General features: G+C 34.9%; 4 protein-coding genes across 5 annotated transcripts; 3 read left to right on the top strand and 1 right to left on the bottom strand.

Moving 5' to 3' along the window:
* Nucleotides 1-938: 938 nt before the first annotated feature.
* On the top strand, nucleotides 939-16,318 carry LOC103862082 (lariat debranching enzyme). 2 transcript variants are annotated; one of them, XM_033288154.1, is made up of 9 exons: nucleotides 939-1,199; nucleotides 1,598-1,955; nucleotides 2,042-2,163; nucleotides 2,236-2,429; nucleotides 2,495-2,677; nucleotides 2,763-2,881; nucleotides 2,972-3,108; nucleotides 3,197-3,316; nucleotides 4,071-16,318. In XM_033288154.1, exons 2-9 carry the CDS (start codon nucleotides 1,675-1,677, stop codon nucleotides 4,163-4,165), a joined length of 1,251 nt encoding a protein of 416 aa, XP_033144045.1. In that variant the 5' UTR covers nucleotides 939-1,199; nucleotides 1,598-1,674; the 3' UTR covers nucleotides 4,166-16,318. The 2 variants fall into 2 exon arrangements, with proteins under 2 accessions (XP_033144045.1, XP_018513416.1); XM_018657900.2 differs by lacking the exon at nucleotides 4,071-16,318 and adding an exon at nucleotides 3,389-3,633 and having other exon boundaries at nucleotides 950-1,199.
* LOC103862174 (eukaryotic translation initiation factor 3 subunit B) lies at nucleotides 7,945-8,530 on the top strand. The gene is made up of 3 exons (XM_033287448.1): nucleotides 7,945-8,000; nucleotides 8,079-8,183; nucleotides 8,275-8,530. The coding sequence occupies exons 1-3, from the start codon at nucleotides 7,945-7,947 to the stop codon at nucleotides 8,528-8,530; spliced, it is 417 nt and encodes a 138-aa protein (XP_033143339.1).
* On the top strand, nucleotides 12,754-14,256 carry LOC103862173. The gene has a single exon (XM_009139878.2). The coding sequence runs from the start codon at nucleotides 12,754-12,756 to the stop codon at nucleotides 14,254-14,256; it is 1,503 nt and encodes a 500-aa protein (XP_009138126.1).
* Nucleotides 16,319-19,951: 3,633 nt separating the features above from the next.
* LOC103862081 (protein GLUTAMINE DUMPER 1) lies at nucleotides 19,952-21,079 on the bottom strand. The gene has a single exon (XM_009139784.3). It carries the CDS (start codon nucleotides 20,616-20,618, stop codon nucleotides 20,124-20,126), a length of 495 nt encoding a protein of 164 aa, XP_009138032.1. The 5' UTR covers nucleotides 20,619-21,079; the 3' UTR covers nucleotides 19,952-20,123.
* Nucleotides 21,080-23,373: the final 2,294 nt, after the last annotated feature.

Here is a 23,373-nt window from a genome sequence, read left to right as displayed (position 1 = left end):
TTTTGAGCGTTGGAATAAATGTTTTAGAGATTTTATTAAACTGCAGAGTATTTTCGGATCGACCACATGCTCAACATTCGATCGATCCGTAAAAAGATGGTCGATCTCCTTGGCCAGGTAAGTACAATTTTAGCAAAAATATCTTTTATTTTCAAATATTAAGTATATAACTATTCTTTTTAATATTTTTTTAATTATATTTTTTGATTAAATTATTGTATTATAATGGTTATGTAAATATTTTTTGTGATGTTTGAATTTGTGTTGTTCGTATACTTAACCTAGATGATATTGATGTTTAACAATTTATTGTTTTCTGGAAATAGAAAATAATGATATATCAAAATCATCTAGGTTAAATGATAGTATAATGTAAATTACATCCATTATTTGAAAATAACCATTTTTGTTTTTATTTTTATTTTAAATTAGAAATTATTTTTATTTTAAAACATTATTCATTATTTGGTAATCTTACATATGTTTAATGTAAATTTTCCATTTTTTATGTTGTATGTTTACATATTATTGTTATTTTTAAATGTAAAATGGTAATCTTACATATGTTTAATGTAGTATTTCCATTTTTATGTTATATGTTTTACATATATTTATTATTTTCGAAATTATATATAATTTTTTTTGTTTTTTTTATAAAACGGGAATGTTACATTATGGAGATAAGCCGTCTTTTTTAAAGTGAAAAATAGTAATCTTACATATGTTTAATGTAGTTTTTCCATTTTTTTATGCTGTATGTTTACATATTTTTTACAATTTTCGAAAATAAGTAATATTAAAATGTAAAACTACATTTTATGCCACGTGTCATCTTTCGGGAGAAATTTTTTCTGCTGATGTGGACGCTCTATGGAGCCTCAAAAGCTCCCTTTTATTAGTAGAGATTATATTTATCAAACCGAATTAATTGAACTTATCCGGATTTAACCGAATTAATTGAACTTATCCGAACTTAACCGAATTAATTGAACTTATCCGGACTTAACCGAATTAATTGAACTTATCCGGACTTAACCGAATTAATTGAACTTATCCGGAAACGACATCGTTTCTAGTCTCTTCTTCCTCCTCGACCGGCGATATTTGATTGTCGGAAACAAACCCTAGCTAATCAATCCCAGCATCTTCTCTGCTCATACTCAATTCGTCTACCTACTGCTCCTTTCGGCTTTATCCAGGTATTGAATGTTTGATCTGAGTTTCTAAGCGCTTTGCTCGTGTTTTTTTTTATCCTGCACTACTACTAATTGTAAATTATGTTAATGCTGATAAAGTTTTAAACTTTGACGAGTCTTTTTATTTCTTGTAACGAGCTAAGAATTAAGACCATCCACTGTTGTCGTCGTTCACTTCATGTTTGTTTGATTCCTGTAAATATTTGCTTTGTGACACAAAAAGACACGATTTTTAGTTGATGCGGTCTGTTCTGTAACTGTCTTCTATTTGGTGACTGATGTTCTGTTTATTATCCAATTCTTGTACTTTCTGGTGCCTATTAGGACCTCTGTCTGTTCCCATGTTTGGTTTGGTGTTAATGGTGTTTGCTAACTCGTCTCTTTGCTGTTTCTAAACTCAGGAGCATTAAATTTTGAGCTCTCCTGAAACAAACAAAAAAAGAGAGAGAGAGAGAGAGAGAGAGAGAGAGAGAGAGAGATGAAGATTGCTATTGAAGGGTGTATGCATGGAGACCTCGACAATGTGTACAAGACCATTCAACATCACGAACAGATTCACAACACTAAAGTCGATCTCCTCCTCTGCTGCGGCGATTTCCAGGCTGTGAGAAATGAGAAAGACATGGATAGCCTTAGCGTACCTATAAAATACAGAGAGATGAAGTCCTTCTGGAAGTACTACTCCGGCCAAGAAGTCGCCCCCGTTCCCACTATTTTCATCGGTGGGAATCACGAGGCTTCCAACTACTTGTGGGAACTGTAAGTTTCATACTTATTTTTATTGATTATGAACTACAAAGGCTTCAAAATGTGTTCGTGATGGCTGTTCCTTGCTGCTCTTGTAGGTATTATGGAGGTTGGGCTGCCACCAACATCTACTTTCTAGGCTATGCCGGGGTTGTCAAGTTCGGTAATCTGCGAATTGGAGGCCTTTCTGGTATTTACAAGGGGCGAGATTACCGTTCAGGTTTGTTTACTTTTTTTCTTGTTTAGTCCAGCTTTTGATCACTTAAGTGAACTCACTCGTTTTTGTGAGTAGGACACTATGAGCGGCCGCCATATAACCAAAGCACAATCAAATCAGTCTATCATGTTCGTGAGTATGATGTCCATAAGTTGATGCAACTTGAAGAGCCGCTTGATATATTCCTCTCCCACGACTGGCCTGTTGGAATCACTGACTATGGAGACTCAAGAACACTTATTCAGCAAAAACCCTTCTTCCAGGAAGAGGTAAACTTTTAGTGATAATGTTCCTAACTCTTTGTTTCATTTTGGTTCTGAGATGATTGAACCAGATCGAGGCGAAAACTCTTGGAAGCAAACCAGCGGCTCAACTGCTAGAGAAACTGAAGCCTCGGTATTGGTTCTCAGCTCACTTACACTGCAAATTCGCCGCTGCTGTTCAACACGGGAACGATGGCTCGGTGACAAAGTTTCTTGCCTTGGATAAATGCGGTCCAGGGAAAAAGTTTCTACAGGTTCTTTCTTCTCTCCTGTCCACCTTTTGCTTTTTGCTCTTTTCAAGCAAAAGGATATCTTATACGTTCTTTGAATGTTCATTAGATCATTGATATAGAGTCAGAGCCTGGACCTTTTGAAGTCATATACGATGAAGAGTGGCTAGCAATAACACGAGAGTTCAATTCTGTTTTCCCGCTAACACAGAGACCAGCGAGTTTCAGGTAATACTATCTTGAGCAAGCTACCTACTAAAGATATGTTTATATGTCTCTCATTCATTTTTTTTTTCTACTCACGTATTGTTAAAATAGCTCTGCTGCAATGGATATACAAGAGAGTCGAGAGTGGGTGAGGAAGAAGCTAGAGGAAAGGCAGTTTAAACCTTTTGAGTTTGTAAAGACGGTCTCTGCGTATAACCCTTCACAACGTATCTTTGATCCCATACCTGGTAAGTTTAATGCACTGGATAAAGATGATTATTTAAAATAATATAACATATAATTGTTTAACATGTTTTATCTTGTGGAATTGTGTAGAGATCCCGCAGAATCCTCAGACACTGTCTTTGTTAGAGCTGCTTGGTCTTCCATATCTCCTTGACTCATCACCAGTAACAGGTGAAAGAACCGCCATCCCTGCTTCACCGGTTCGAACAGGTAATGATTGTGTATTGCATATTCATTTACTACTGCATCAACCACCGATGACAGATGCCATGTGTATTGCAGATTTTCAAACTTATAGTGAAGAAATCCCTATTGATGATGATACTGATGAAATCGAAGATATACCAGAAGCGGAAGGAGATAACATACCACAGTAGTAGTGATTTTGTGATCAGAAAATGTAGTGATTTTGTGATCCTACATTTTGTTTTATTAGTATAACTTTTATTTATGATGTAAAAATAAAGTGAACCATTAACTATTTCTATTCATATTTTTTTGTTTACTTAGAATTCATTTTTTGTATATATCAACATGTTATTGTTCAAATACATAATGCTAATAATTAAATAAAGAGAATTTGTATTCCCTACCCACAACATATACCCTATTTGCACTCTATATCCTATTTCCCCCCAATTTTTTTCCCCCCATCATCACTATTTTCCCTCAATTCTATGGTATCTCACTTCTTTTTGGATATTGAGCTAATTTACTCTTAAATAAATAAAGAATAAATATTAAATAATTATAGATTAACGAAGAACAATGTTAAGGAACTGAGATCTATGCTACAACGGCTCCATCAGATATATATGATAATGGTTTCTTGATATATATATTTAAGTGAAAGTGTTCATTTTACCCATTCTATCTGCGTTGTAATGAAACTGCATCAAGTAACAATAATAAATATGCTTAGTTCAATTTACCACAATCAAACATGTTTGGTTGTGTATTGCAGATTTTCAAACGTATGATAGTGAAAAAGTCCATATTGATGATATCGATGAAATAGAAGAGATAATTGAAGCCAAGAACGATTGCACACCATGTTAGTGGGGAAAAAGATTTGGAGACTAAAAATGAGGTTTTCGCTTTACATGTTGATTTATCAAGACTAGTTTTATTTGTGATGTTAAAAAGTTAATCAATACTATTTTATTCATATTTTTATCTATTTCAAAAAATTAATTCATATATCAATTTAATATTATAGAAATACATAGTGAAAATCATCGAACAAATAAAACATAAATTTAATGAATTAACAAAATACATTAATGTATTAAAAAAATTATTTGATTCATTTTTAATTTAAAATTTGAATTAAGTGGGAAATATTTGTTATCTAATTTGAAATAAATGAATTTAAAATTGGATTGGTAAATGAGTTGGAAATTTTTTAGATCATAAATCAATATGATTTGAGTGGATTCAACCAATTTCAATTGAATTAAAACATATAATAAAAATTAGAATTTTGTTATTCATGTTGGAATGAGCTTTATATTTTTGAGTTGAGAAGGGTCCCTCTCTACTGTGATTGTGACAAGTCAAATATCTTGGAATCTTGTCATATATCTTGGAATACGTATGTTCTCTCGTTCTTTATTCAGAATGTGTATTAGAATGATAGAGAAAAAAAATTCACGCCTCATATTTTTCTGTGTAGGTAACACAGCAAGCTGAATCAGAAGACTCTACGGAAACAAAACTTGTTGAGAAAGTGACTCCTATTCAGAGTCGGTTCTTGTCTTTTCAAGCTTGCATGTGCGCATGGATATCACCAGTGTCATTTAGCTTGAAAAGATGTTATTAACTCCCAAATGAAATGATTTGAAGATGGGATTGAGTTGGAGACATGTCCCATTTGTTATGATTACGCTCAACCTCATGAGATGTTTGAAGTGCCGACTTGTTTCCACCGTGTTTGCATTTCTTGCATGAAGAAACAAGTCACAGAATTGGTGCACGGTTGGAAAGCAACACATTGCCCTTGTTGCAAGACAGAAATTCTGATAGAGGACTGCAAAAGCATTGATGATCCGGGACACATCAATATCATAATACACCACAAGAGGAAAGACATGATACACGTAGCTGTCAGACCACAGTCGAACTCGTCCGAAGGCTGCCAACACATGACATGCATGTACTTCTCATTTGTTTTATTTGTGAGTTTACATATGTGTTGCTGAGATTTTGTTTCCTACATTTTGCTTTATCATCGTAAGTTTTATTTGTGATGTAAAGGAAAAGTGATTATTAACTATTTATATTCATATAATCTATCTATTTGGAATTTAATTTATTTTATATATCAACATAATATTGTTAAAATACATAATGACAATCATTAAATAAATAAAACATAAATAATGAATGAACATAGATTAGCAAAGAACAATGTCAAAGAATCTGCAAGTTGTTTCGCTACTATATATTTGACAATTTTCTTTGCTAATATATGTTTCAAGATATGTATTTGAGATTGTTCTTTGCTAATGTATAATCTGTTTTTTATTTGTTTTTATTGATGTTCTATTGTATATATAGGTTACCACAGAAATTATTTCAATTGAAGTTTTGACATTTGTTATAATTGTCCAATTTGGTCTCAGCATTAGGTTCTAATTTTTCTGTGAGAATGATTTAATTGACCAAAATTTGAGCATGAAATTTTGATACACATACATTTTACTTGTGACTTTTAAGAAAAAGTGAATTATTAACTATTTATATTCATATTTGTTTTCTATCTATAATTCATATATTTTATATCAACAAAATATATGTTTAAGTACACAATGATTTTGGTTTGGGATTGCCACTTTGCTTATGTGGTAAATTACATTCCTCTTGAACAATCTATAGTTTAACAACAATCTACATTTTTGTAATACTATATTTCACATTGACATTTAATTTTGAGGAACTAACCATGTGAGGTAATCGACATGGTGAACAACATTAAGGTTAACTTAGAGACTTGTCTAATCCGATACAAATACGTTTTGATCTGACGAAAAGTTTGAGGTGTCGACATGCAACACATCTGCCTAGTTTGCATGAGAAAAAAAGTCACATAGGTACTACACGGTTGGAGACTATCTAGCTGTCAAGGTGGATCGATAGGGATCGAAATCAAAGAAGAGCATAGATTCAGGATTTGAGATCTTTCGAGTCAAAGAAAAAGATATTCCGGTAGCTTGACAAGAAGAATGATAAGATCATTGAGTTCGCTTGTGTTGTAGGCACAGGGGGTAACCCACGAATTGGTTGAATGGTGGAACCAAGGTTTAAACTTGAAAACAAAGAGAACCGATTTTTATGAATTTTTTTGAGTTTTATAATGCAAACAAAAACAATTATGAAAATGAATGAGATGATGATGATAATGATAATAAAACAAGACAAATAAACAAAGGATAGGATGGAATCAAGCTGCTGGTTGTGTTACACTCTCAGCTTGATCAAATGATGGTTGAAGTGGAATGAGATGGAGCTTTGCTTGCTGGTTGTGTAACTCTCTCAAGCTTGGCCAGTGGTTGGGATGGACGAAATGGATTGATAGACACCACAAAGATCTATGGAAGGGATCTTTGATAAGCCTGGTTGCTCTGGAGCTGTTTTTCACACACTCAAAAGACTTAGCAATAGTTTTGAGAAACTAAAAAAACTGTATTTTCATTCATAAAAGTTCAAGGGTAGTTTACAAAGACAAACTAATTGAGCTTTATAGGCTCGACTACTGGAACTCTCTAACAGTCATAAAATAACATAAGGAAAGAAATAAAATCGAAATAATAAACTTGGAAGCAAAAGAATTGATGGCTCCATGAAAACTAGCCGTTGGAGGCTTTATGATGAGAATCTTGGCCAAATGAATGTAGATGGTGTTCTCCTTGTATCTGGACGGTTTGAGGGGATAACTAAGCTTCCTAAGAACCTTCTTGATGGTTTGGAATGTGCTGAGGTCGTGCCTAATCTGAAGGAAAAAGAGCTGTTGGACATTAATGTCGGTTTGCTCCAAATAAGGCAGGTTTGAGTAAATGAGGATCGTCCTGATCCAATGTTGGCTGGTGCATTGTATAAACTTGTAGAACTCTTCTGGATCTCTGGATAGACTTCCTGAATGTATTGATTGATCTCCTGGTCGCCAATTTCTGGTTTGAAGCTGATTGAACCAGCTAGCTTTCAATTGAAGCAAGTGTAGAACTAGTTTGGCCGGTTTTGGAGATTGGATCATAACATCATAATTCCGTGGTCATTCTCCTGATAATGGGCTTTCTGGAAACCTGAGAGATCCCTCTTGAATCCTATGATGGGATTTGGTTCAGGCTGCTCCTTCCTTGGGCTGGAATCTCCTTCTAAAGTTGGGTACTCACAGATGGACAGGCTGGAAAACCTCTTACTTGTAAAATTTATAACCTCTTGCTCCGTGAATAGTTTGGCTCTATTCCAATTGGGCTGGACTCCTTCTTGAGTGTAGAATCCAATAAAATTGGTTTCATGTTGAAATTCCTTCTGGTTGTAGAGATATACGCCTTGGACGGAACCTCGGTCGCTGGTACCTCCTAGATGGCCGGTTTGGAAAGTTTGGTGAGACTCTGGTTGAACCACGGATTTCAGGGCTACAACAGCTTGGAGCCAAAAGGTCAGAGATTCGCCGTGATCCACGGTAACTTACCGAGACCAGATGTCAGTTTCTACTCAATGCGGACCCCTGGAAGAGTTTTAAAGCTAGTTACTCTCAAAGACAAGCAAGCCAATGCCCTCTTCTGGTCTCCCACTGGCAAACACATGATCATAGCTGATGGGTTATGCTTATGAATATGGCAACTGCTGACAACTTCATGGCCACAGATATCAAGTGGGATCCAACTGGAAGGTATACCTACCTTAAACATCACTCCTTAAGATATAACTATGTTTCTCAGTTTTTTTTAATTTTTGTTTCTTTTTTCAGGTACGTTGCAACTGTTGTGACATCATCGGTGATGGAGGATGGGTTTTACATTTGGTCCTTGATGGGAAGTTGCTTTACTGAACACTCAAGGAACAAGTCTTTCAGGTATAATTCATAAAACTATTATTACTTGCAATGCAAGTCTGTTTTGGTTTTCAGTTTGCTTGGCGTCCAAGACCACTGTTTTTGTTGTCAGAGCAAAAGGAAAAAGAGGTGAAAAAGATCTGCGGCAGTCCATGGAGAGGTACGAGGAAGAAGACGAAGACGAAGAAGTGTTGGATTTGTTAAGCAGACAAGAGATGGAGAAGAGAAGAGTCATGGAAGAAGAATGGGAGATGTGGATAAACAAGTGGAAACAGCTGCATGAGGAAGAGAAACTCCAAACGCAAAATCTCTTGGTGAGGGAGAAGAAGAGGAAGAAGAGCATTATTATGAGACCATTGAGGAGTTGATGAATGTCTATGAGGAAGTTGTTTCCTTGGAACCATGAGCAAGAATAAAATGTGGTTTTCTCTTTATTCTTGTTTAATTTTTTTTTTGAATAAAATTTGGTTGCTTCATATTTGGTAGCACAATATAACAATTTAGAATAGTAATAATCTTTATATGGATTATAACTATATGTTTTTATCTGATGGTATACTACATTGTCTCCAATAAGTTCCTAGCATGTGCAGAATTATACATCACTTATATCATTATTTAGGACCGTTATGCTCATTATGAAACTTGTTGACGAGATGAGATATAACCAAAGTGTATATTTTTAATCAGAGGTTAAATCGATCACCAGACAAAAGATTTGGAACAGTTCTGGTAAATTGGATATTTAGTAAGACTCGGTTTGATACATGAGAACCACAATCTTATGTTGTTATGATATGTGTAAACCATCCAAATTACTGGCTAGTTATTAGTACTAGGGGCATTGCCTCCGCACAAGCGCGGAGTTGTGGACAGAGTTCTTGTTTCATCTCAATATTTGCCAGATCATTGTAGTTGTGAATTTTGTGTTTTGGGTTAATCATTGTTTTTCAAGTTTTTTTTATTGTTATAGAGTTAAAGTTATGATGATGAATTGTGTATGCATTGTTCTCCACTTATGAAAGACTAAACTGTGTTAATAATGTGGTTGATATAGTTTGTGGTGTTGCTTGATGTGTCACTGAGACTTGTTATTTGTTTATCTTTTTAATTTTGTTTCTTGTACTGTTAAGAGTACATAAATTATATTAAGGTTGTTGAGAGTAATTTTTGTTTCTGAATATTTTTTCTCCAATTTAGTTGTGTAAGTTGTGTGTATTAAGTAATAATTTTTATTATCCTTATTATGTTTGTTATATGTTTCTTTATTTTTAAACTTGTTGATTTTACCAGAATTTTAAAATAAATACATGAAGACTTGTAGAAATAACTATAAACTGAGTGACAATTCTGAGTATTTGGGTTTTAATAGGTTTTAAACAAATTTATGTATTTTTTATAAGAAGACAATAGCATTAGTCTCTTGACATTGGGCATGTAAGTTATTTTCATAAGACAAGAGGACTGAGCCGGTGGAGATGTGGTTGTCGCCTTTGTGTCTGTATGGATTGTCTCTTGTATCTCTTAGTATAGTTGTGTTTGTTTCTCTTTTATTTGATAGGTAATATGTAAACAAAAATTACTGCTAGTTGTATTTATCAGAGTTCGTAACTTACTTTGCTTTTTTGTTTAGGTATTTCACTGATCTTGGTTATCGTTTTTGTCTTCTTCGTAAGCATTTGTGAAAGTAAGTTTGTAAATTGTTAAATAGCTGGCCGTGTAGTTTGTATTTGTTTAGCTGACTCGATGTATGTGTCGTTGAGTTTTAGTTGAGGTGATTGGTTTGGTATATTTGTTTTAAAGTTTATTTGTAAGATTAGACAAAAAAAAAAGGTTATCATTAATGATTCGTTTTTTTTTTTGTGATTTTAGTTTTTGATGTTTTGATTGTTTGAGTTATTGTGGTTTCTTTTAAGCTGTAAAATAAAGGTTTGTGTAAAATTAGTTTAATAAGTAAGGGAGATAAATAGACGACCACATATCTTAGGTAGGAAATATTTTTGATTATTGATGTTAGCACAATATAGACAGTAATATAAGGAGAATTTTGTGTTGATTGTTTCTCATAGATCAATGGGAAACAGATAACGACTCGAGTTGTTTCTTTGGTGAGATCAGAGCCTTGGACAGAACGGATTTGCCCAACCACATCTGCGAGTTTAAATATCAGTTATGATATCGAAACATAATATAAACTCAGATGCAATATGATAATATACATGGGAGTTCTGAGTTTGTGTTCGCAATCACTTGGAGATTGTCGAACAGTCTAATCATGACGGGAGATTGATCTCAAGAGCACTCGTGATGACTTCATCAATAATAGTTGGTGGGATGAAACAAATAATGAATGGATGATCAGTTATCTTGTACATGCTTGAGCACCTAGCAACCTCAAAATGATCGACTTACACAATGGAACCGGCTTTCAAAGATGGATTGTAATGATTAGCCCGTCCGACGGGAATAAAACCATGAATCATAAAATCTGCAAATAATATTATTCAACAAAGAATCAGAAAATCAATTAAATACAATTATGTTAAATGTGTTATAGATCAAAGATTAACTTACATTTTAATCAAGGAAGAGAACTGTGATTCCCATAAATTCATCAAGGAAGAGACCCGTGATTTCCATAAACTCATTGTCTTTCTTGAAGTTCAGGAAATCCTAGAAGCAGAGGAGGCCAGAGGCCATACTCTAACTACTACAACCAAGACGGAGAGACTCAAAGATTGAGTGACGGACGCCGGGGACGCCGGTAGGCTTGGGCATTCGGGGTCCCAATCGGGTTTCGGTTTTGTCCAATCAGGTCTTTGTTTTTCGGGTTTATCAAAATCAGCCCCATTCGGATTATATAAAAATTCGGTTCGGGATCGGTTCGGGTTTTATCGGGTTCGGATCGGGGTTAGTAAATCTTCAAAGAACCGGTACAATCCGGTGTACTTTCGGGTTTTGGGTTCCAACCGGTTCTTCGGTTTTAAAGTACTTGATCTATACATATTTTGTAACCAAAACATAAGTAAAATCGGTTCTTCGGGTTTAAAGTACTTGATTTGTACCTATTTTGTAACTAAAATATAAGTAAAATCGATTCCGAAATAAGAAAAAAACATCAAACATGATCATTCAAAGTCAAACGAAAGGTATACGTTGTTATTGATAGAAAGAAAACCAATAAATGAAATCATAAAACGAAAAATTAAGTTCTCATGAAATGAAAAAAATTATTCAATGAAAATAAAACCAAAATCTAAAAATTTCAAGCCTCAACCGCCACTTTCAACCATCAATCTTCATGTAGTAGATAGTTATTGTAGATGTTTAATAATATCTTAGTGTATTTTGGCTACATATCAGGAATTGAGATCATGTTTGGTACAAGTTCTTTTTGGTATTTTGAACGTTTCAGGTTTTATCAGATATCCATTTAATTTCGAGTTCGGTTCGGATCATACCCATAACCCGAAATATCATAAAACAAGATCCATTCGGTATTTATGTCGGGTTCGGATTGGTTCGGATTTATTTTTATCGGATCGGGTTCAGTTTATTTTCCTAGCCCTAGACGCCGGTTTGAAGAACTGGAGAGGTAGAGAGAGAATTTTTCTAGAAAATGGTTAAAGCTAAGAGGAATCAATCAATTTTGTGGAGATGCAGATTGGGTTCATAAAAGATGAGAACCATATATATAGGACTTACAAAGGGATTACAAATCAGGAACATTTATGATCAAACGATTTAAGATGGAGAGATGAAGATTTCACCAGTGAAAAAATAGATTACGAACAGACACAAAACGCAACTTTGTAACTCAGACTTGTCTAGACAATGATGAAAAGAATCATAACTCATGTTAAACGACGACAGTTTATAATATGTGAAAACTATAATTGTTGCAAACTTAAGGCTTGTTTTCATATAATGTGATGAATCACATTTAAAAATAAAACCCATAATACAGTTATAGACCCGGTCCTCAAAGGAAGCCAAAGAAATCAAGGGATTCTGATATTCATAAATATATATTAGTTTCGACCATCAATATATAAAATATAATTTAGTTTAGTGGTATAAATGTTCGTGTTTATATCTTAATAATTCGGATTCGAACTATAGACTTGATACTTTTTCTCACTTTTTAAAAATGAGGTATACAAAATGCTGATGTGGCAAAGTACCTCATTATAATGTTGATTTATCACGTTTGCTTATGTTTTTTTTTTTTTTGAACTGCACGTTTGCTTATGTTTTACATGGTAATATACATCCAAAGCGTTTTTGCATATAAATTACATAGCTATCCAAAACTCTGATTAAATCGTACAAAGTTGAAACTTGAAAGAAAAGTATTAACGTACAAAAATATATAAACGTAAAACTAAAGCAATAAATGAAAGAAAATCTTAATAAAATTGCTCTCTCTTCTCTCTAGAGAATATTCCTCTCTAGAGCCTTGGACCATCTTTCTTGGTTAATTCAACAAGAAAGATCTTTGTCTTTTCATTCCTGGATCCTAATTCCCTTATCCGATTATCATATCCCTTTCTCTCAAAACCTTAAAATCTGAACCATCATGTCTTCAGAGATGGATAACGCCCTTTTAGCCCTCTCTTTGAAAGATGATGATGATGCTCCTTTTAACCTTCCTGATTTTCCTCAATTCTACGCCACAGAAAGAAATGCATGCAGCTTGATAGGTCGTCTCCTTAACCCAAGATTTCAGAACATGGCTAATCTGATTCTAGACATGCCAAGGAAGTGGCAAAAGGTTAATCGGGTTAGAGGTATCGCTCTCACCAAAGAAAGATTCCAGTTCATCTTTTCGCATGCAAATGATCTTCAAGATGTTCTCGACAAAGGCATGCAAACTCACAATGACTGGGGATTAGCTATAGAAAGATGGGTTGAAACACCTCCTCCGGGCTATCTTCAATCAGTATCAATATGGGTCAGAATAAGCAACATCCCGGTTAACCACTATACAAAGCCAGCCATCACAGAGCTAGGAGAACTAATTGGTCATGTTGAAGTGGTCGCTTTTGATCCTGAAAAATCTCAAAGGCAAGACTATGTTCGTGTGAAGATCAATATCGAAGTTACCAAGCCTCTCAAGAAATCAAGGGTTCTCAACCTACCGGGCGGAGGTCAAACTACCATCTACTATTTCTATGAAAAAGTCCAGAAAAGATGCACGGAATGTCAACGGCTCACACATGCAAAGGAACATTGTCCTCTCCTAGCCTACAAACAGAACATGCGTGCGGTGGAAGCAACTAAAAACCGTCTCTCTCCTTCTACTTCCAACCATACCTTCCTCTCTGAAGGTGATCCTCTGTTTGGAGTCCTACATGAGGACCAAGTTGGTATTAATCCTCTCTCCGGTCGTCCTCGCATTGCTCCGGAGATTCTTCAAGAAATGCGGAATTACCTCCTTGCCTCAAGTAAAGAAGAGAGGCATGTTAGGGAGCAGAGAGTGATTTTCTCGGTGAAAGAAGCTGAGAAAAACCCTATTACCCAAAAGGCGATGTTACAACTCATTCCACCGCCGATCTTCACTACGAACCTTGATAAGGGTAAAGGAATAGTCTTTGATTTTGAGAAAGCTTCCAGTGAACCTGAAACTAACTCTCAACCTCAGAAGCTTATGGCATCGGCAATATCTGCAGGACAATTATTGAATAACCCTATCAATAATGTCTTCTGTAGGCTCTCATTGCCCCCTGTTCTAATGCCCTCAACTCAGATTTCAAACCTCTCCTTCTCTGGTGGTTCAAACATCTCAATACCGACTGAGAAGCCAAAAAGGAAGAGTGGAAGATACAAAAGGATTCCTAAAACTCCTAAGAAGATGACAAAGGCTACAGACGAGACTATGGCTTCTACTTCGGAAGTAGTGATTCCTAGCAAAAAACGTAAAGCCGAAAATGATCTCTTTGGATCTTTCAGGACAGATAAGAAGAATGCTCAGAACTCACCTCAAGATGGTCTGCTCAAAAACAAAGAAGGTTTTCAATTGGTTGTTGCATCCAAGGCTGCCAAAGGCAATGCATCAGAGATGGTCCCGCATGAGGGACCGTCCAAACCTTGATGAGCTTCATCAGCTGGAACTGCCGGGGCTTGGGAGATCCTCATGGCCTGACAGTTCAACGCCTCACGGAACTAAGACGTACTTACTTCCCTGAGGTGCTTTTTTTAATGGAAACTATGAATGCTCGGAACTCTCTAGTAGATATGCAATGTTGGTTAGGCTATGATCATGTCTACACTGTTGACCCGGTAAATACTTGGGGGGGTCTTGCTTTTTTTTGGAAGAACAGTGTTGGGGTGGATATTTTGTATGCGAACAAGAATGTTATGGATATTAAAATCATGTATGAAGATAAGTGTTTCTATGTCTCGTGTGTTTATGGCAACCCAACTATAAGTCTGCGACATCTTGTTTGGGAGCGTTTGATTAGATTCAGTATCAATAGGGATAGTAGTTGGTGCATGTTTGGAGATTTTAACGAAATTTTAAATAATTCTGAGAAGATTGGGGGTCCAAGAAGAAGCGCCTCCACCTTTCAAGAATTTTCCGAAATGCTAGAAATATGTGGCATGATAGAACTTCCAAGTTCGGGAAACCCCTTCACATGGAGTGGAAAGAGAGGTAATCTTTGGATTCAGAGTAGACTTGACAGAGCTTTTGGGAACCAGAAATGGTTTGATCAATTTCCGGCTTCAAACCAAGCCTTTCTTGATAAAAGAGGCTCTGACCATCGCCCTGTTTTGATCAAGTTAATTTCCTCTCAAGACTCTTACAGAGGTTCTTTCAAGTTTGACAAAAGATTTTTCCAAAAACCCTTAGTTTTTGAAACCATCAACCAAGCGTGGAACTCTTCTTCTCCAAATTCAAACATCAACATTGCCTCTCGTATCAGATTTTGTAGACAGGCGTTAAGTAGATGGAAGAAAGAGAATGTCTCCAACTCCAAATTAAGGATTTCGAAGATTCAAGTGGAACTTGAACAAGAACAGTCTTCGATGAATCCTTCTTTCCCAAGAATGGAAAATCTCACCAAATCCTTAGTCAAGGCTTATAAAGAGGAGGAAAATTTCTGGAAACAAAAGTGTAAGGATGATTGGATCCTTTATGGTGACGGAAATACAAAAAATTTTCATGCTGCTGTCCAAGTTGCGAGATCAAGAAATGAGATCGTTAAACTTCAAGACAGCAATGGGATTTTTCAACGTTCTGAAGCTTCTAAAGGTCAAGTAGCCATCAACTACTTCAGTAACCTTTTCAAATCTACCAACTCGGTGGATTACTCTGACCTTCTCAGAGACTTACCGGTAAGAGTCTCAAATAATATGAACATGATCCTCACAAGGAAGATCACCAAAGAGGAGGTTAAGGAAGCGGTTTTTTCAATCAAACCTGATAGTGCTCCTGGAGCTGATGGGATGTCAGGTTTTTTCTTTCAAAAATATTGGGAGATAGTTGGAGATCAACTTACTAAAGAAGTTCTTTTATTTTTTGAGACGGGTGATATGCCCTCTGATTGGAACTACACACAGATTTGTCTGATTCCAAAGAAGACAACTGCTTCGGTTATGACTGATTTGAGACCTATCAGCTTATGTACGGTTATGTACAAGACCATTTCCAAGATTCTAGCCTCAAGACTTCAATGTTTTCTTCCTGAGATAGTATCACCGACTCAATCAGCTTTTGTTTCAGATAGACTCATATCTGATAACATTATTTTGGCTCATGAAGCAGTCCATAGTCTCCGAACTCATGAAGTGATCTCAAAATCCTACATGGCTGCAAAAACGGATATGTCAAAAGCTTTTGACAGAGTGGAATGGAATTACCTTCAGTGGCGGAGCTACGTTAGTGGAGAGGGGGGCAGCTGCCCCAGATAAAACAAAATATTTATCAAAATCGTTAAGTAATTAACCAAAGCTTCGCTAGATCAGTTTATCTTGCCCCCGTTGAAATTTTCTTCCTGCCCCCACCAAACCTTCGTTCAAGCCTCACATCTCACCATTTCATTTTTTTTAATCTCATATTTATCAGTTGTAATAAATTATTGATACTTTCCTATTTTGCATGTACACTAATATCCGTAACAAAATATTCAATGCATTTTTGTATTTTATTTAAAGAGGTTTGTTCAGTAACTTTCGTGTTCAATAACTCTTTTATATATTTTTTATTGGTTAATTATTTTGATGAGATAATTAGGTTTTTATTATTTCCCCATGAACCATGATTAGGTTATTTTCTTTACAAACACTATATACATTTTTGATTAAAAATATTTAAGTTATATGTTAAATCATATAAATAATACAAATATTTATTTAAAAATACCAGCTGTTTATCACTTTATTTAATAATAAATATTTATTTATTTATATAAAATAATTTATTTAAAATTAAATATTTTTTGAAAAAATTATGCCCCCAATAAAAAAAGTTTCTGTCTCCGCCACTGATTACCTTCAAGCATTACTTCTTTCTCTTGGTTTTGACAATATATGGGTGAAATGGATAATGTCCTGTGTTACTACAGTCACCTATTCAGTCCTTTTGAATGGTCAATCTTTCGGTTACATTTCTCCACAGAGAGGACTCAGGCAAGGCGATCCTATCTCACCTTTCCTCTTTGTTCTCTGTACCGAAGGTCTTACTCACATGATGAATCAAGCTTCACTTAGAGGAGATCTGAAAGGAATTCAATTCAATTTGGCCGGCCCGGAAGTTCACCATCTTTTTTTTGCAGACGATAGTCTGTTTCTATTCAAGGCTGAACTTTCTCAGTGTCAAGTCTTTCAAGACATCCTTCTTAAGTACGGGGAAGCTACAGGTCAGGTCATAAATCTCTCCAAATCATCACTAACCTTTGGCAAAAACACCTGTCCTTCTCTTAAAGCGAAAATTCAATCAAAGCTTGGTATTTTTTCGGAAGGAGGAGCTGGTTCTTATTTGGGTTTACCTGAGTGTTTCAGTGGCTCTAAAGTTGAAATGCTTGCATATATACAAGACAAAATGAAAGGCAGAATGTCTGGTTGGTATTCTAGATTTCTTTCTCAAGCTGGAAAGGAGGTTATTTTAAAATCTGTGGCTATGGCTATGCCTATATATGCCATGACTTGTTTTAAACTTCCTAAAACCACTTGTAACAACCTTAAATCAGCAATGGCAGCTTTTTGGTGGCAAGCTTCAGAGGATAAAAGTAAAATACATTGGCTTAGTTGGGATAAGCTTTGTATTTCAAAGGAAATGGGAGGAATGGGTTTTAAGGATATTGAATTATTTAATCAAGCGCTTCTTGCTAAACAAGCTTGGAGGATCCTCTCAAACCAAGATTCTCTCTTGACTCGGTTTTTGCAAAGTAGATACTTTTCTAATGGTTCCTTCTTATCAGCAACCCTTGGGTCCAGACCTTCCTATGCATGGCGCAGTATTTTGCATGGTAGAGAACTTTTGAAAAAAGGCTTAAGGAATGCGGTTGGTAATGGTCTCTCTATATCGGTTTGGTCCACGCCTTGGCTGATTGATGGTGAACGTCTTCGCATTCCTCTCATGAAGAATACCTTGGTGGACCTTAATCTTAAAGTCTCTGACCTAATGATTCCTTACTCTGATCTCTGGGACCATCAAAAATTGGAAAACCTGTTTTATGATCAAGATATCGAAATCATTCTTAAGATTAAACCAGCAGTGTCTTCTCCTGATTTTCTTTGCTGGAACCACACCCGTTCAGGTGAATACTCTGTGAAATCAGGTTATTGGTTTGCAGAAAAGGAGGCAAAAAAAGAAGCTTATGTCTCAAGTCAAGCTCTACCCTCCTTAAATGGCATCAAAAGTCATATATGGTCACTGAACACATCACCAAAAATAAAAGTTTTCCTCTGGAAAGTTATTGGAGGCGCTATTTCTGTTGCTGACCATCTAATAGAAAGAGGAATGAAGATAGATTCTCGCTGTCAAATTTGTGGTTTAGAAGGAGAGTCAATGAATCACGTACTCTTCAACTGTACTATCGCAAGACAATCTTGGGATATTTGTCACTTCCCTGCTCCGGTAAATGGTTTCGACCCCTCCTCCATCTACTCCAACATCTTCTATGTTTTAAAGATGGGGAACAATCAAAACTGGCCTGTCCATATCAGGAGAAGTGGTCCTTGGATTCTATGGCAAATTTGGAAAAATAGGAATAGCTTTCTATTTAAAGGAAACCTCATTGTGGGATCAAAATTCGCAACATCACTATTTCAGGAGGCTGATCATTGGTTCCTAATCAAAGAAATGGAAAAACAAGAACAAGCCATTGATCTTGAGAAGAAAAAGAGGATCATCTTTGGATGGAAACCCCCTCCTTCATCTTGGTTTAAATGTGATATTGGCTTCGATTGGGACAAAAATAGGAAAGAAAGTGGTGCGTCTTGGATTCTTAGGAACTTTGAAGGGAAAGTTTTACTGCACGGTAGAAGATCCTTCTCAAACATTCGCAGTAAATCAGAATCCTCTTTTCAAAGCTGGCTTTGGGCTTTAGAAAGTATGAAGTCTCTCCACTTTGATCATGTTATCTTCTCGGCTGAAGACAGAGACATTGTTAATGCTATCTCAAAACCTGCTACATGGCCATCTCTAAGAGCTTTTTCAACAAAGCTTATCGCAATGCTCCATGAATTTTTGTTTTGGCAGGTGGAATCACAATCTCGTCAAGCCCTCAAACCAGTCTTTCTTATTGCAAATAGTGTCATAAAGGAGGATCTGTTCCAATCCTACATTGCATCAGGATTCCCTGGCTGGCTTAAGAAGTTTTTTTCGTAAAAATTTCTTTGATCTAGCTTGTCAATTTGGTTTGCTTTGATGCTCCTTTAATTACTCCTTTTGTATTTGGGTCCATATCCCTTATTATGAATGAAAGTGTTTAAAAAAAAAAAAAAAGAAAATCTTAATGGAAGAGAACTGTTTGGAACTTTCTTCAGTCGACGGACGCGGCTACTCGGTGCATCGAATGAGCGGGTGTCAAAATGTCAAAAACAGAATCTATTCCTTTTGCTATAATTAACTCACAACAGTACATAATGTGACACGTCTTAACATATCTGCTAACTATTTGACACACAGAATAGCTAAAGGCCTAAAACCAGATACGCAACACAGAATGATCTGCTAGCTAGTTTTTTATTGTATTAAATTAGCTAGTTTACCATCTTGGTTTTTGAAAATAATTGGAGGATATCATTCTTTTTAACACTTGGAGGATATCATTTTATGTAAAATAAATTTAGAACAAAGTTTACGTTTGTAAAAGAACTGTTCATCCTCAATTACTTAGCCTGTATTTTCACTCAAATGTATTTTTAATTGTTAAATAATTAAATATATACTTAAACATTAGGTTTTTATGAAATTTAAAAGGTGTCAACCTACTAGAAAACCAATTGCCGATACAAAAAAGGAGAAAAAAAGAGTCCAAAGGACCATCTCAACCATATAAAAACATTTTCTGAAAGTTTCTAATTATGTTTAGATAATGTTTTTGTTTTTGAGTTTTTTTTCTTACGCTTAATACATTCTTCAAACGTTTTAAAAAAAATATATAATTCTTTTAAAACATAAACTGTGTCTCAAATTTTGGAAGTATATCAACCCAAGTGTAGGGAATTGGTTGAACGATCGAATCCTAAATACATGGATGTACACGCATGTACACGTATGAAACCACATTTACAGTCTTTTCTGTAGGTAAAGTGATCAAATCTTTCCTCAAATTTACAAAAATTTAAATAAAGGATTTAGTATAACAAAATATAAAAACATTACAAAATAAGTAAAACCCCAAAATCTTGCCCTATAGTAAAATTTACATTCTTAGGAATCACAACAAGGAAAATTTCTCTAGAAAACTCTCATAAACAAGAAGAAGAAACAAAAAAGAAATTAATTAAAGCTTAGTGACTTGTTGTTGGTTCTCCTGTATCTTTCACCTTCTCTTCACCTTCTCCCATCTGCTTCTCCTCTTCAGCAACAACATTATCCTCCTGAGAAATTACCATTTTACCCTCCTGAACACCGCACGTACACTTTTTCACCGTCGGCGTCGCAAGAAACCTTGGCAAATTTTCTCCGGCCATAATGACTAGAAACTTCTCCTCGTACGCTCCGCTCGCCACCTTGTCCCCAGACCGACTCTCTTTCTCTTCGTCCACTTCCCCGCCGTTCCGACCACCTTCTTCGCCGGAATGGCGCCAGTAAGAGCATGCGAGGATGAGAAGAGAAAAGGCTATGAGTCCAAGCATCGCCGCTAAACCGCCGAAGAGATAAGGAACCGGTGAGTGCCACGGCGACTGCGGTACCGTACCGTGATTCACGGAAGCTGAAGACGATCCTGACGTTGCGTGCATCGCCACATCTTCTGAATTCGATCTGACGCTCAACAGTCTCATTTTTTCTTTAGACAATTTCTTTTTGATAATTCTCTCAACTTCTTTTTTTTTTGTTAACTTTCTCACTTAACGTGTAAAGAGGAAAGCTGAGTATGAAACAATGGGGAGGCTAATGAGAGGTATTTATATTATGGGTATACTCAACTTGGGGACAAAGAAATAGACGATTATATTTAATTAAATTGTAAAAAATTAATGATTCAGTCCTCTTTTTTTTTTTCTTTTTTAGCCATAGTGCTAAATTCATTTCATAACACCCCGAAAATATTCGACAAAAAAGAACCCCAACAATATTTCACAGTTTTTTTTACCTTGCATGGTAATTTTACGAAGGTGGCAACAATCACGAAGTTCACGATGCTTCTAGACGACATCATTAATTATGTCTTAAAAAGTTTAAATACCTAGTTAACCATATTTAACCCGTGAGGTATAATTATTTTACGCATAATGGTTTACGTTACTGTTACTATTATGACACAACCCAATTTCAATAACAAAAAAAAAAGAAACGGCTGAATATGATTTTCATCAGTAAGATATTTCAAGAAAAAAAGAAACGTATGATTTTCATTACTTTTGCAAAAAATTATTTTCATTAGTAACAAGATATTTAAATAATAAATTAAAATGATGAATAACCTTGCATATACCAATATATGTATAACTTACTGTATGCGGGACATGTGTTGCGCCAACTAAACCTCTGATTGGGGGATGCTGATTAATATATAATAGTGACAGATAAAAAAGGAATGGTGTCATGATTCATGGTTCCAATTCATGTATCAACATAACTGGACACTTAACCACTTTCCTTTTAAGATTAAACTAAAAATATAGTGAGTTGAGAGTTGAGATATACATATATATTCCGTACAGTTATATCTGCTCACACTGAAATTTCAATATATTTATATAATATTATAATGTAGTTTATCCAGGACAGTGAAATAGCACATTAGATTTGAGGTCTAGTGGAATATGACTATGTTGCACGATAATAAGAGCGAACAAAGATGATTTGAGAGAGAGATAGATAGATTGTGGGTTAAAGTGACAACAATCTCAAATTATTTCTCTTCCTCATTTCCAAAAATTTCAATTGGCTTTGGTGCTTTGATTTGACAAATATATTAGTCTCTCTAGCTAGGCTACGTGATGATTCTTTTTTGTACATCATGAGATATGGATAAGATCAGAACTTGAGATCCTCATGTTCTTTATGTGGTAAGACACCGTTCTTATGATACACTTTAAGATTGTTATTTCTAATTCGATATGATGTCCGATTCACTATAGTTGCATGTATATATATTTTTGTAATGTAGAAAATGTCTATTGCGGGTGTAGTATTGATATGTTAATTCAACTTATTATATGATTGTTAGTTGATTTAGCTACTTTATTTTCCTGCAGAGCAGTTATATATCCAATATACACGGTGAATTGAAAAATATGGCTTTCGTTTTTCATTAGTTTACCTTTGACTAAATTGTTTGCCTTTTTACTATTTTTTGTCTCACAAACTTCTTCACTTCATGTTTCTCCACCACCAACTTTTCCTTTTTAAAATGTAAGTTTTCTTTCTTATGCTTTGCATTTAAGTTTTTAACCATCTTTATAAATATAAAAAGAAGAAAAAGCAATATATAAAATAATAAAATCTTCTTATATGATCATATATGTGTGTCGTTTTGATTTTTATTAATGGCGTCTACAAAACAGATTAAAATTTACCATGATTTTGAGTGTTTATTTATTCTATAAAGATTCAAAGTTTCTTACTGAGTTTAAAGAACTTTACCAAAACTAACAATAAAAGCATCAAGGGATAAGAGATTAAGAGGGCCATATATTTCATTCGTATTCCTTTACTCATTATTATAACATGAGAAAATAATATTGTATTATTTCTTTGTGCCCTACATTTCATCAGCTTCCACTTGCACCTTTTAGCGGTAGAGGGTAGTACGTTTTGTTCTGCACGGACAATCACCGCTCATCGTTACTTATCTTCATTACCCTCGTACGTGCATACAATAAAAGAATCTGAATGAAATGAACAAAGTTCAAATCGTTGTTAAAATGAACATGTATATACCTAGGAAACGAATCGAAGATGATGTTAGATATTGTGGTAATTGAGGTGTTACAAACCATTTGAAATTGTGATTTTTCATATGGAACATACGAGACTTAACTAATAGAATGCAAATATAGTGATGGCTAAAAAGGATTCCCAGGACAAGATTATCAAAAGTACGACATAACATCGTGAAACCTGTGGGCTGTGACTCTGATAATATTTAAGCAATATCCATTTCGTATGTTTTTCTTGCTTTACCCAAAGGCAAGTTTCGTATGAGGCAAGGCCACTTGGATTCTAAATACTCCACAAATTTTTATTTTATATATAAAATATAGCATGCCAGCTTTTTCTTAAAACAAATCTGCAGTATTTAATTGTAATTGCCATGGATAATCAGATTCCACTTTTGTACTTGAACGGCCATTTGTTTTTAATGATCGAAAGTATATCTTATATATTAAAACAGAAGTTATGACTTCTTTTCATGTGTGATTTTTTTTAGTTTGGACCATTCCTAGAAAATATCACATATTACATAAGTTCATTATTATATCTTTTAATATCTTTATCATTTTATTTGAAATACAAATGAATATATATTTAAAATGTTCTAACAAAATCTTTTTAAAATCTTCTTAGAATCTTTTTAAATTTACTTTCAAA

Source organism: Brassica rapa, chromosome A03 (genome assembly GCF_000309985.2).
Source record: "Brassica rapa cultivar Chiifu-401-42 chromosome A03, CAAS_Brap_v3.01, whole genome shotgun sequence".
Taxonomy (NCBI): domain Eukaryota; kingdom Viridiplantae; phylum Streptophyta; class Magnoliopsida; order Brassicales; family Brassicaceae; genus Brassica; species Brassica rapa.
Note: the sequence above shows the minus strand (reverse complement) of the source record. Positions and strands in the feature narration are given on the sequence as shown.

Bases quoted from the DNA above. Each gene is read 5' to 3' on its own strand.
- LOC103862082 (XM_033288154.1), top strand. From the start codon at position 1,675: ATGAAGATTGCTATTGAAGGGTGTATGCATGGAGACCTCGACAATGTG. The intron at 2,882-2,971 runs GTAATACTATCT...TTGTTAAAATAG, and splicing joins CAGAGACCAGCGAGTTTCAG to CTCTGCTGCAATGGATATAC. The intron at 3,317-4,070 runs GTAATGATTGTG...TGTGTATTGCAG, and splicing joins TGCTTCACCGGTTCGAACAG to ATTTTCAAACGTATGATAGT.
- LOC103862174 (XM_033287448.1), top strand. From the start codon at position 7,945: ATGGCAACTGCTGACAACTTCATGGCCACAGATATCAAGTGGGATCCA. The intron at 8,001-8,078 runs GTATACCTACCT...TTCTTTTTTCAG, and splicing joins AAGTGGGATCCAACTGGAAG to GTACGTTGCAACTGTTGTGA. The intron at 8,184-8,274 runs GTATAATTCATA...TTTTGTTGTCAG, and splicing joins TCAAGGAACAAGTCTTTCAG to AGCAAAAGGAAAAAGAGGTG.
- LOC103862173 (XM_009139878.2), top strand. From the start codon at position 12,754: ATGGATAACGCCCTTTTAGCCCTCTCTTTGAAAGATGATGATGATGCT.
- LOC103862081 (XM_009139784.3), bottom strand. From the start codon at position 20,618: ATGAGACTGTTGAGCGTCAGATCGAATTCAGAAGATGTGGCGATGCAC.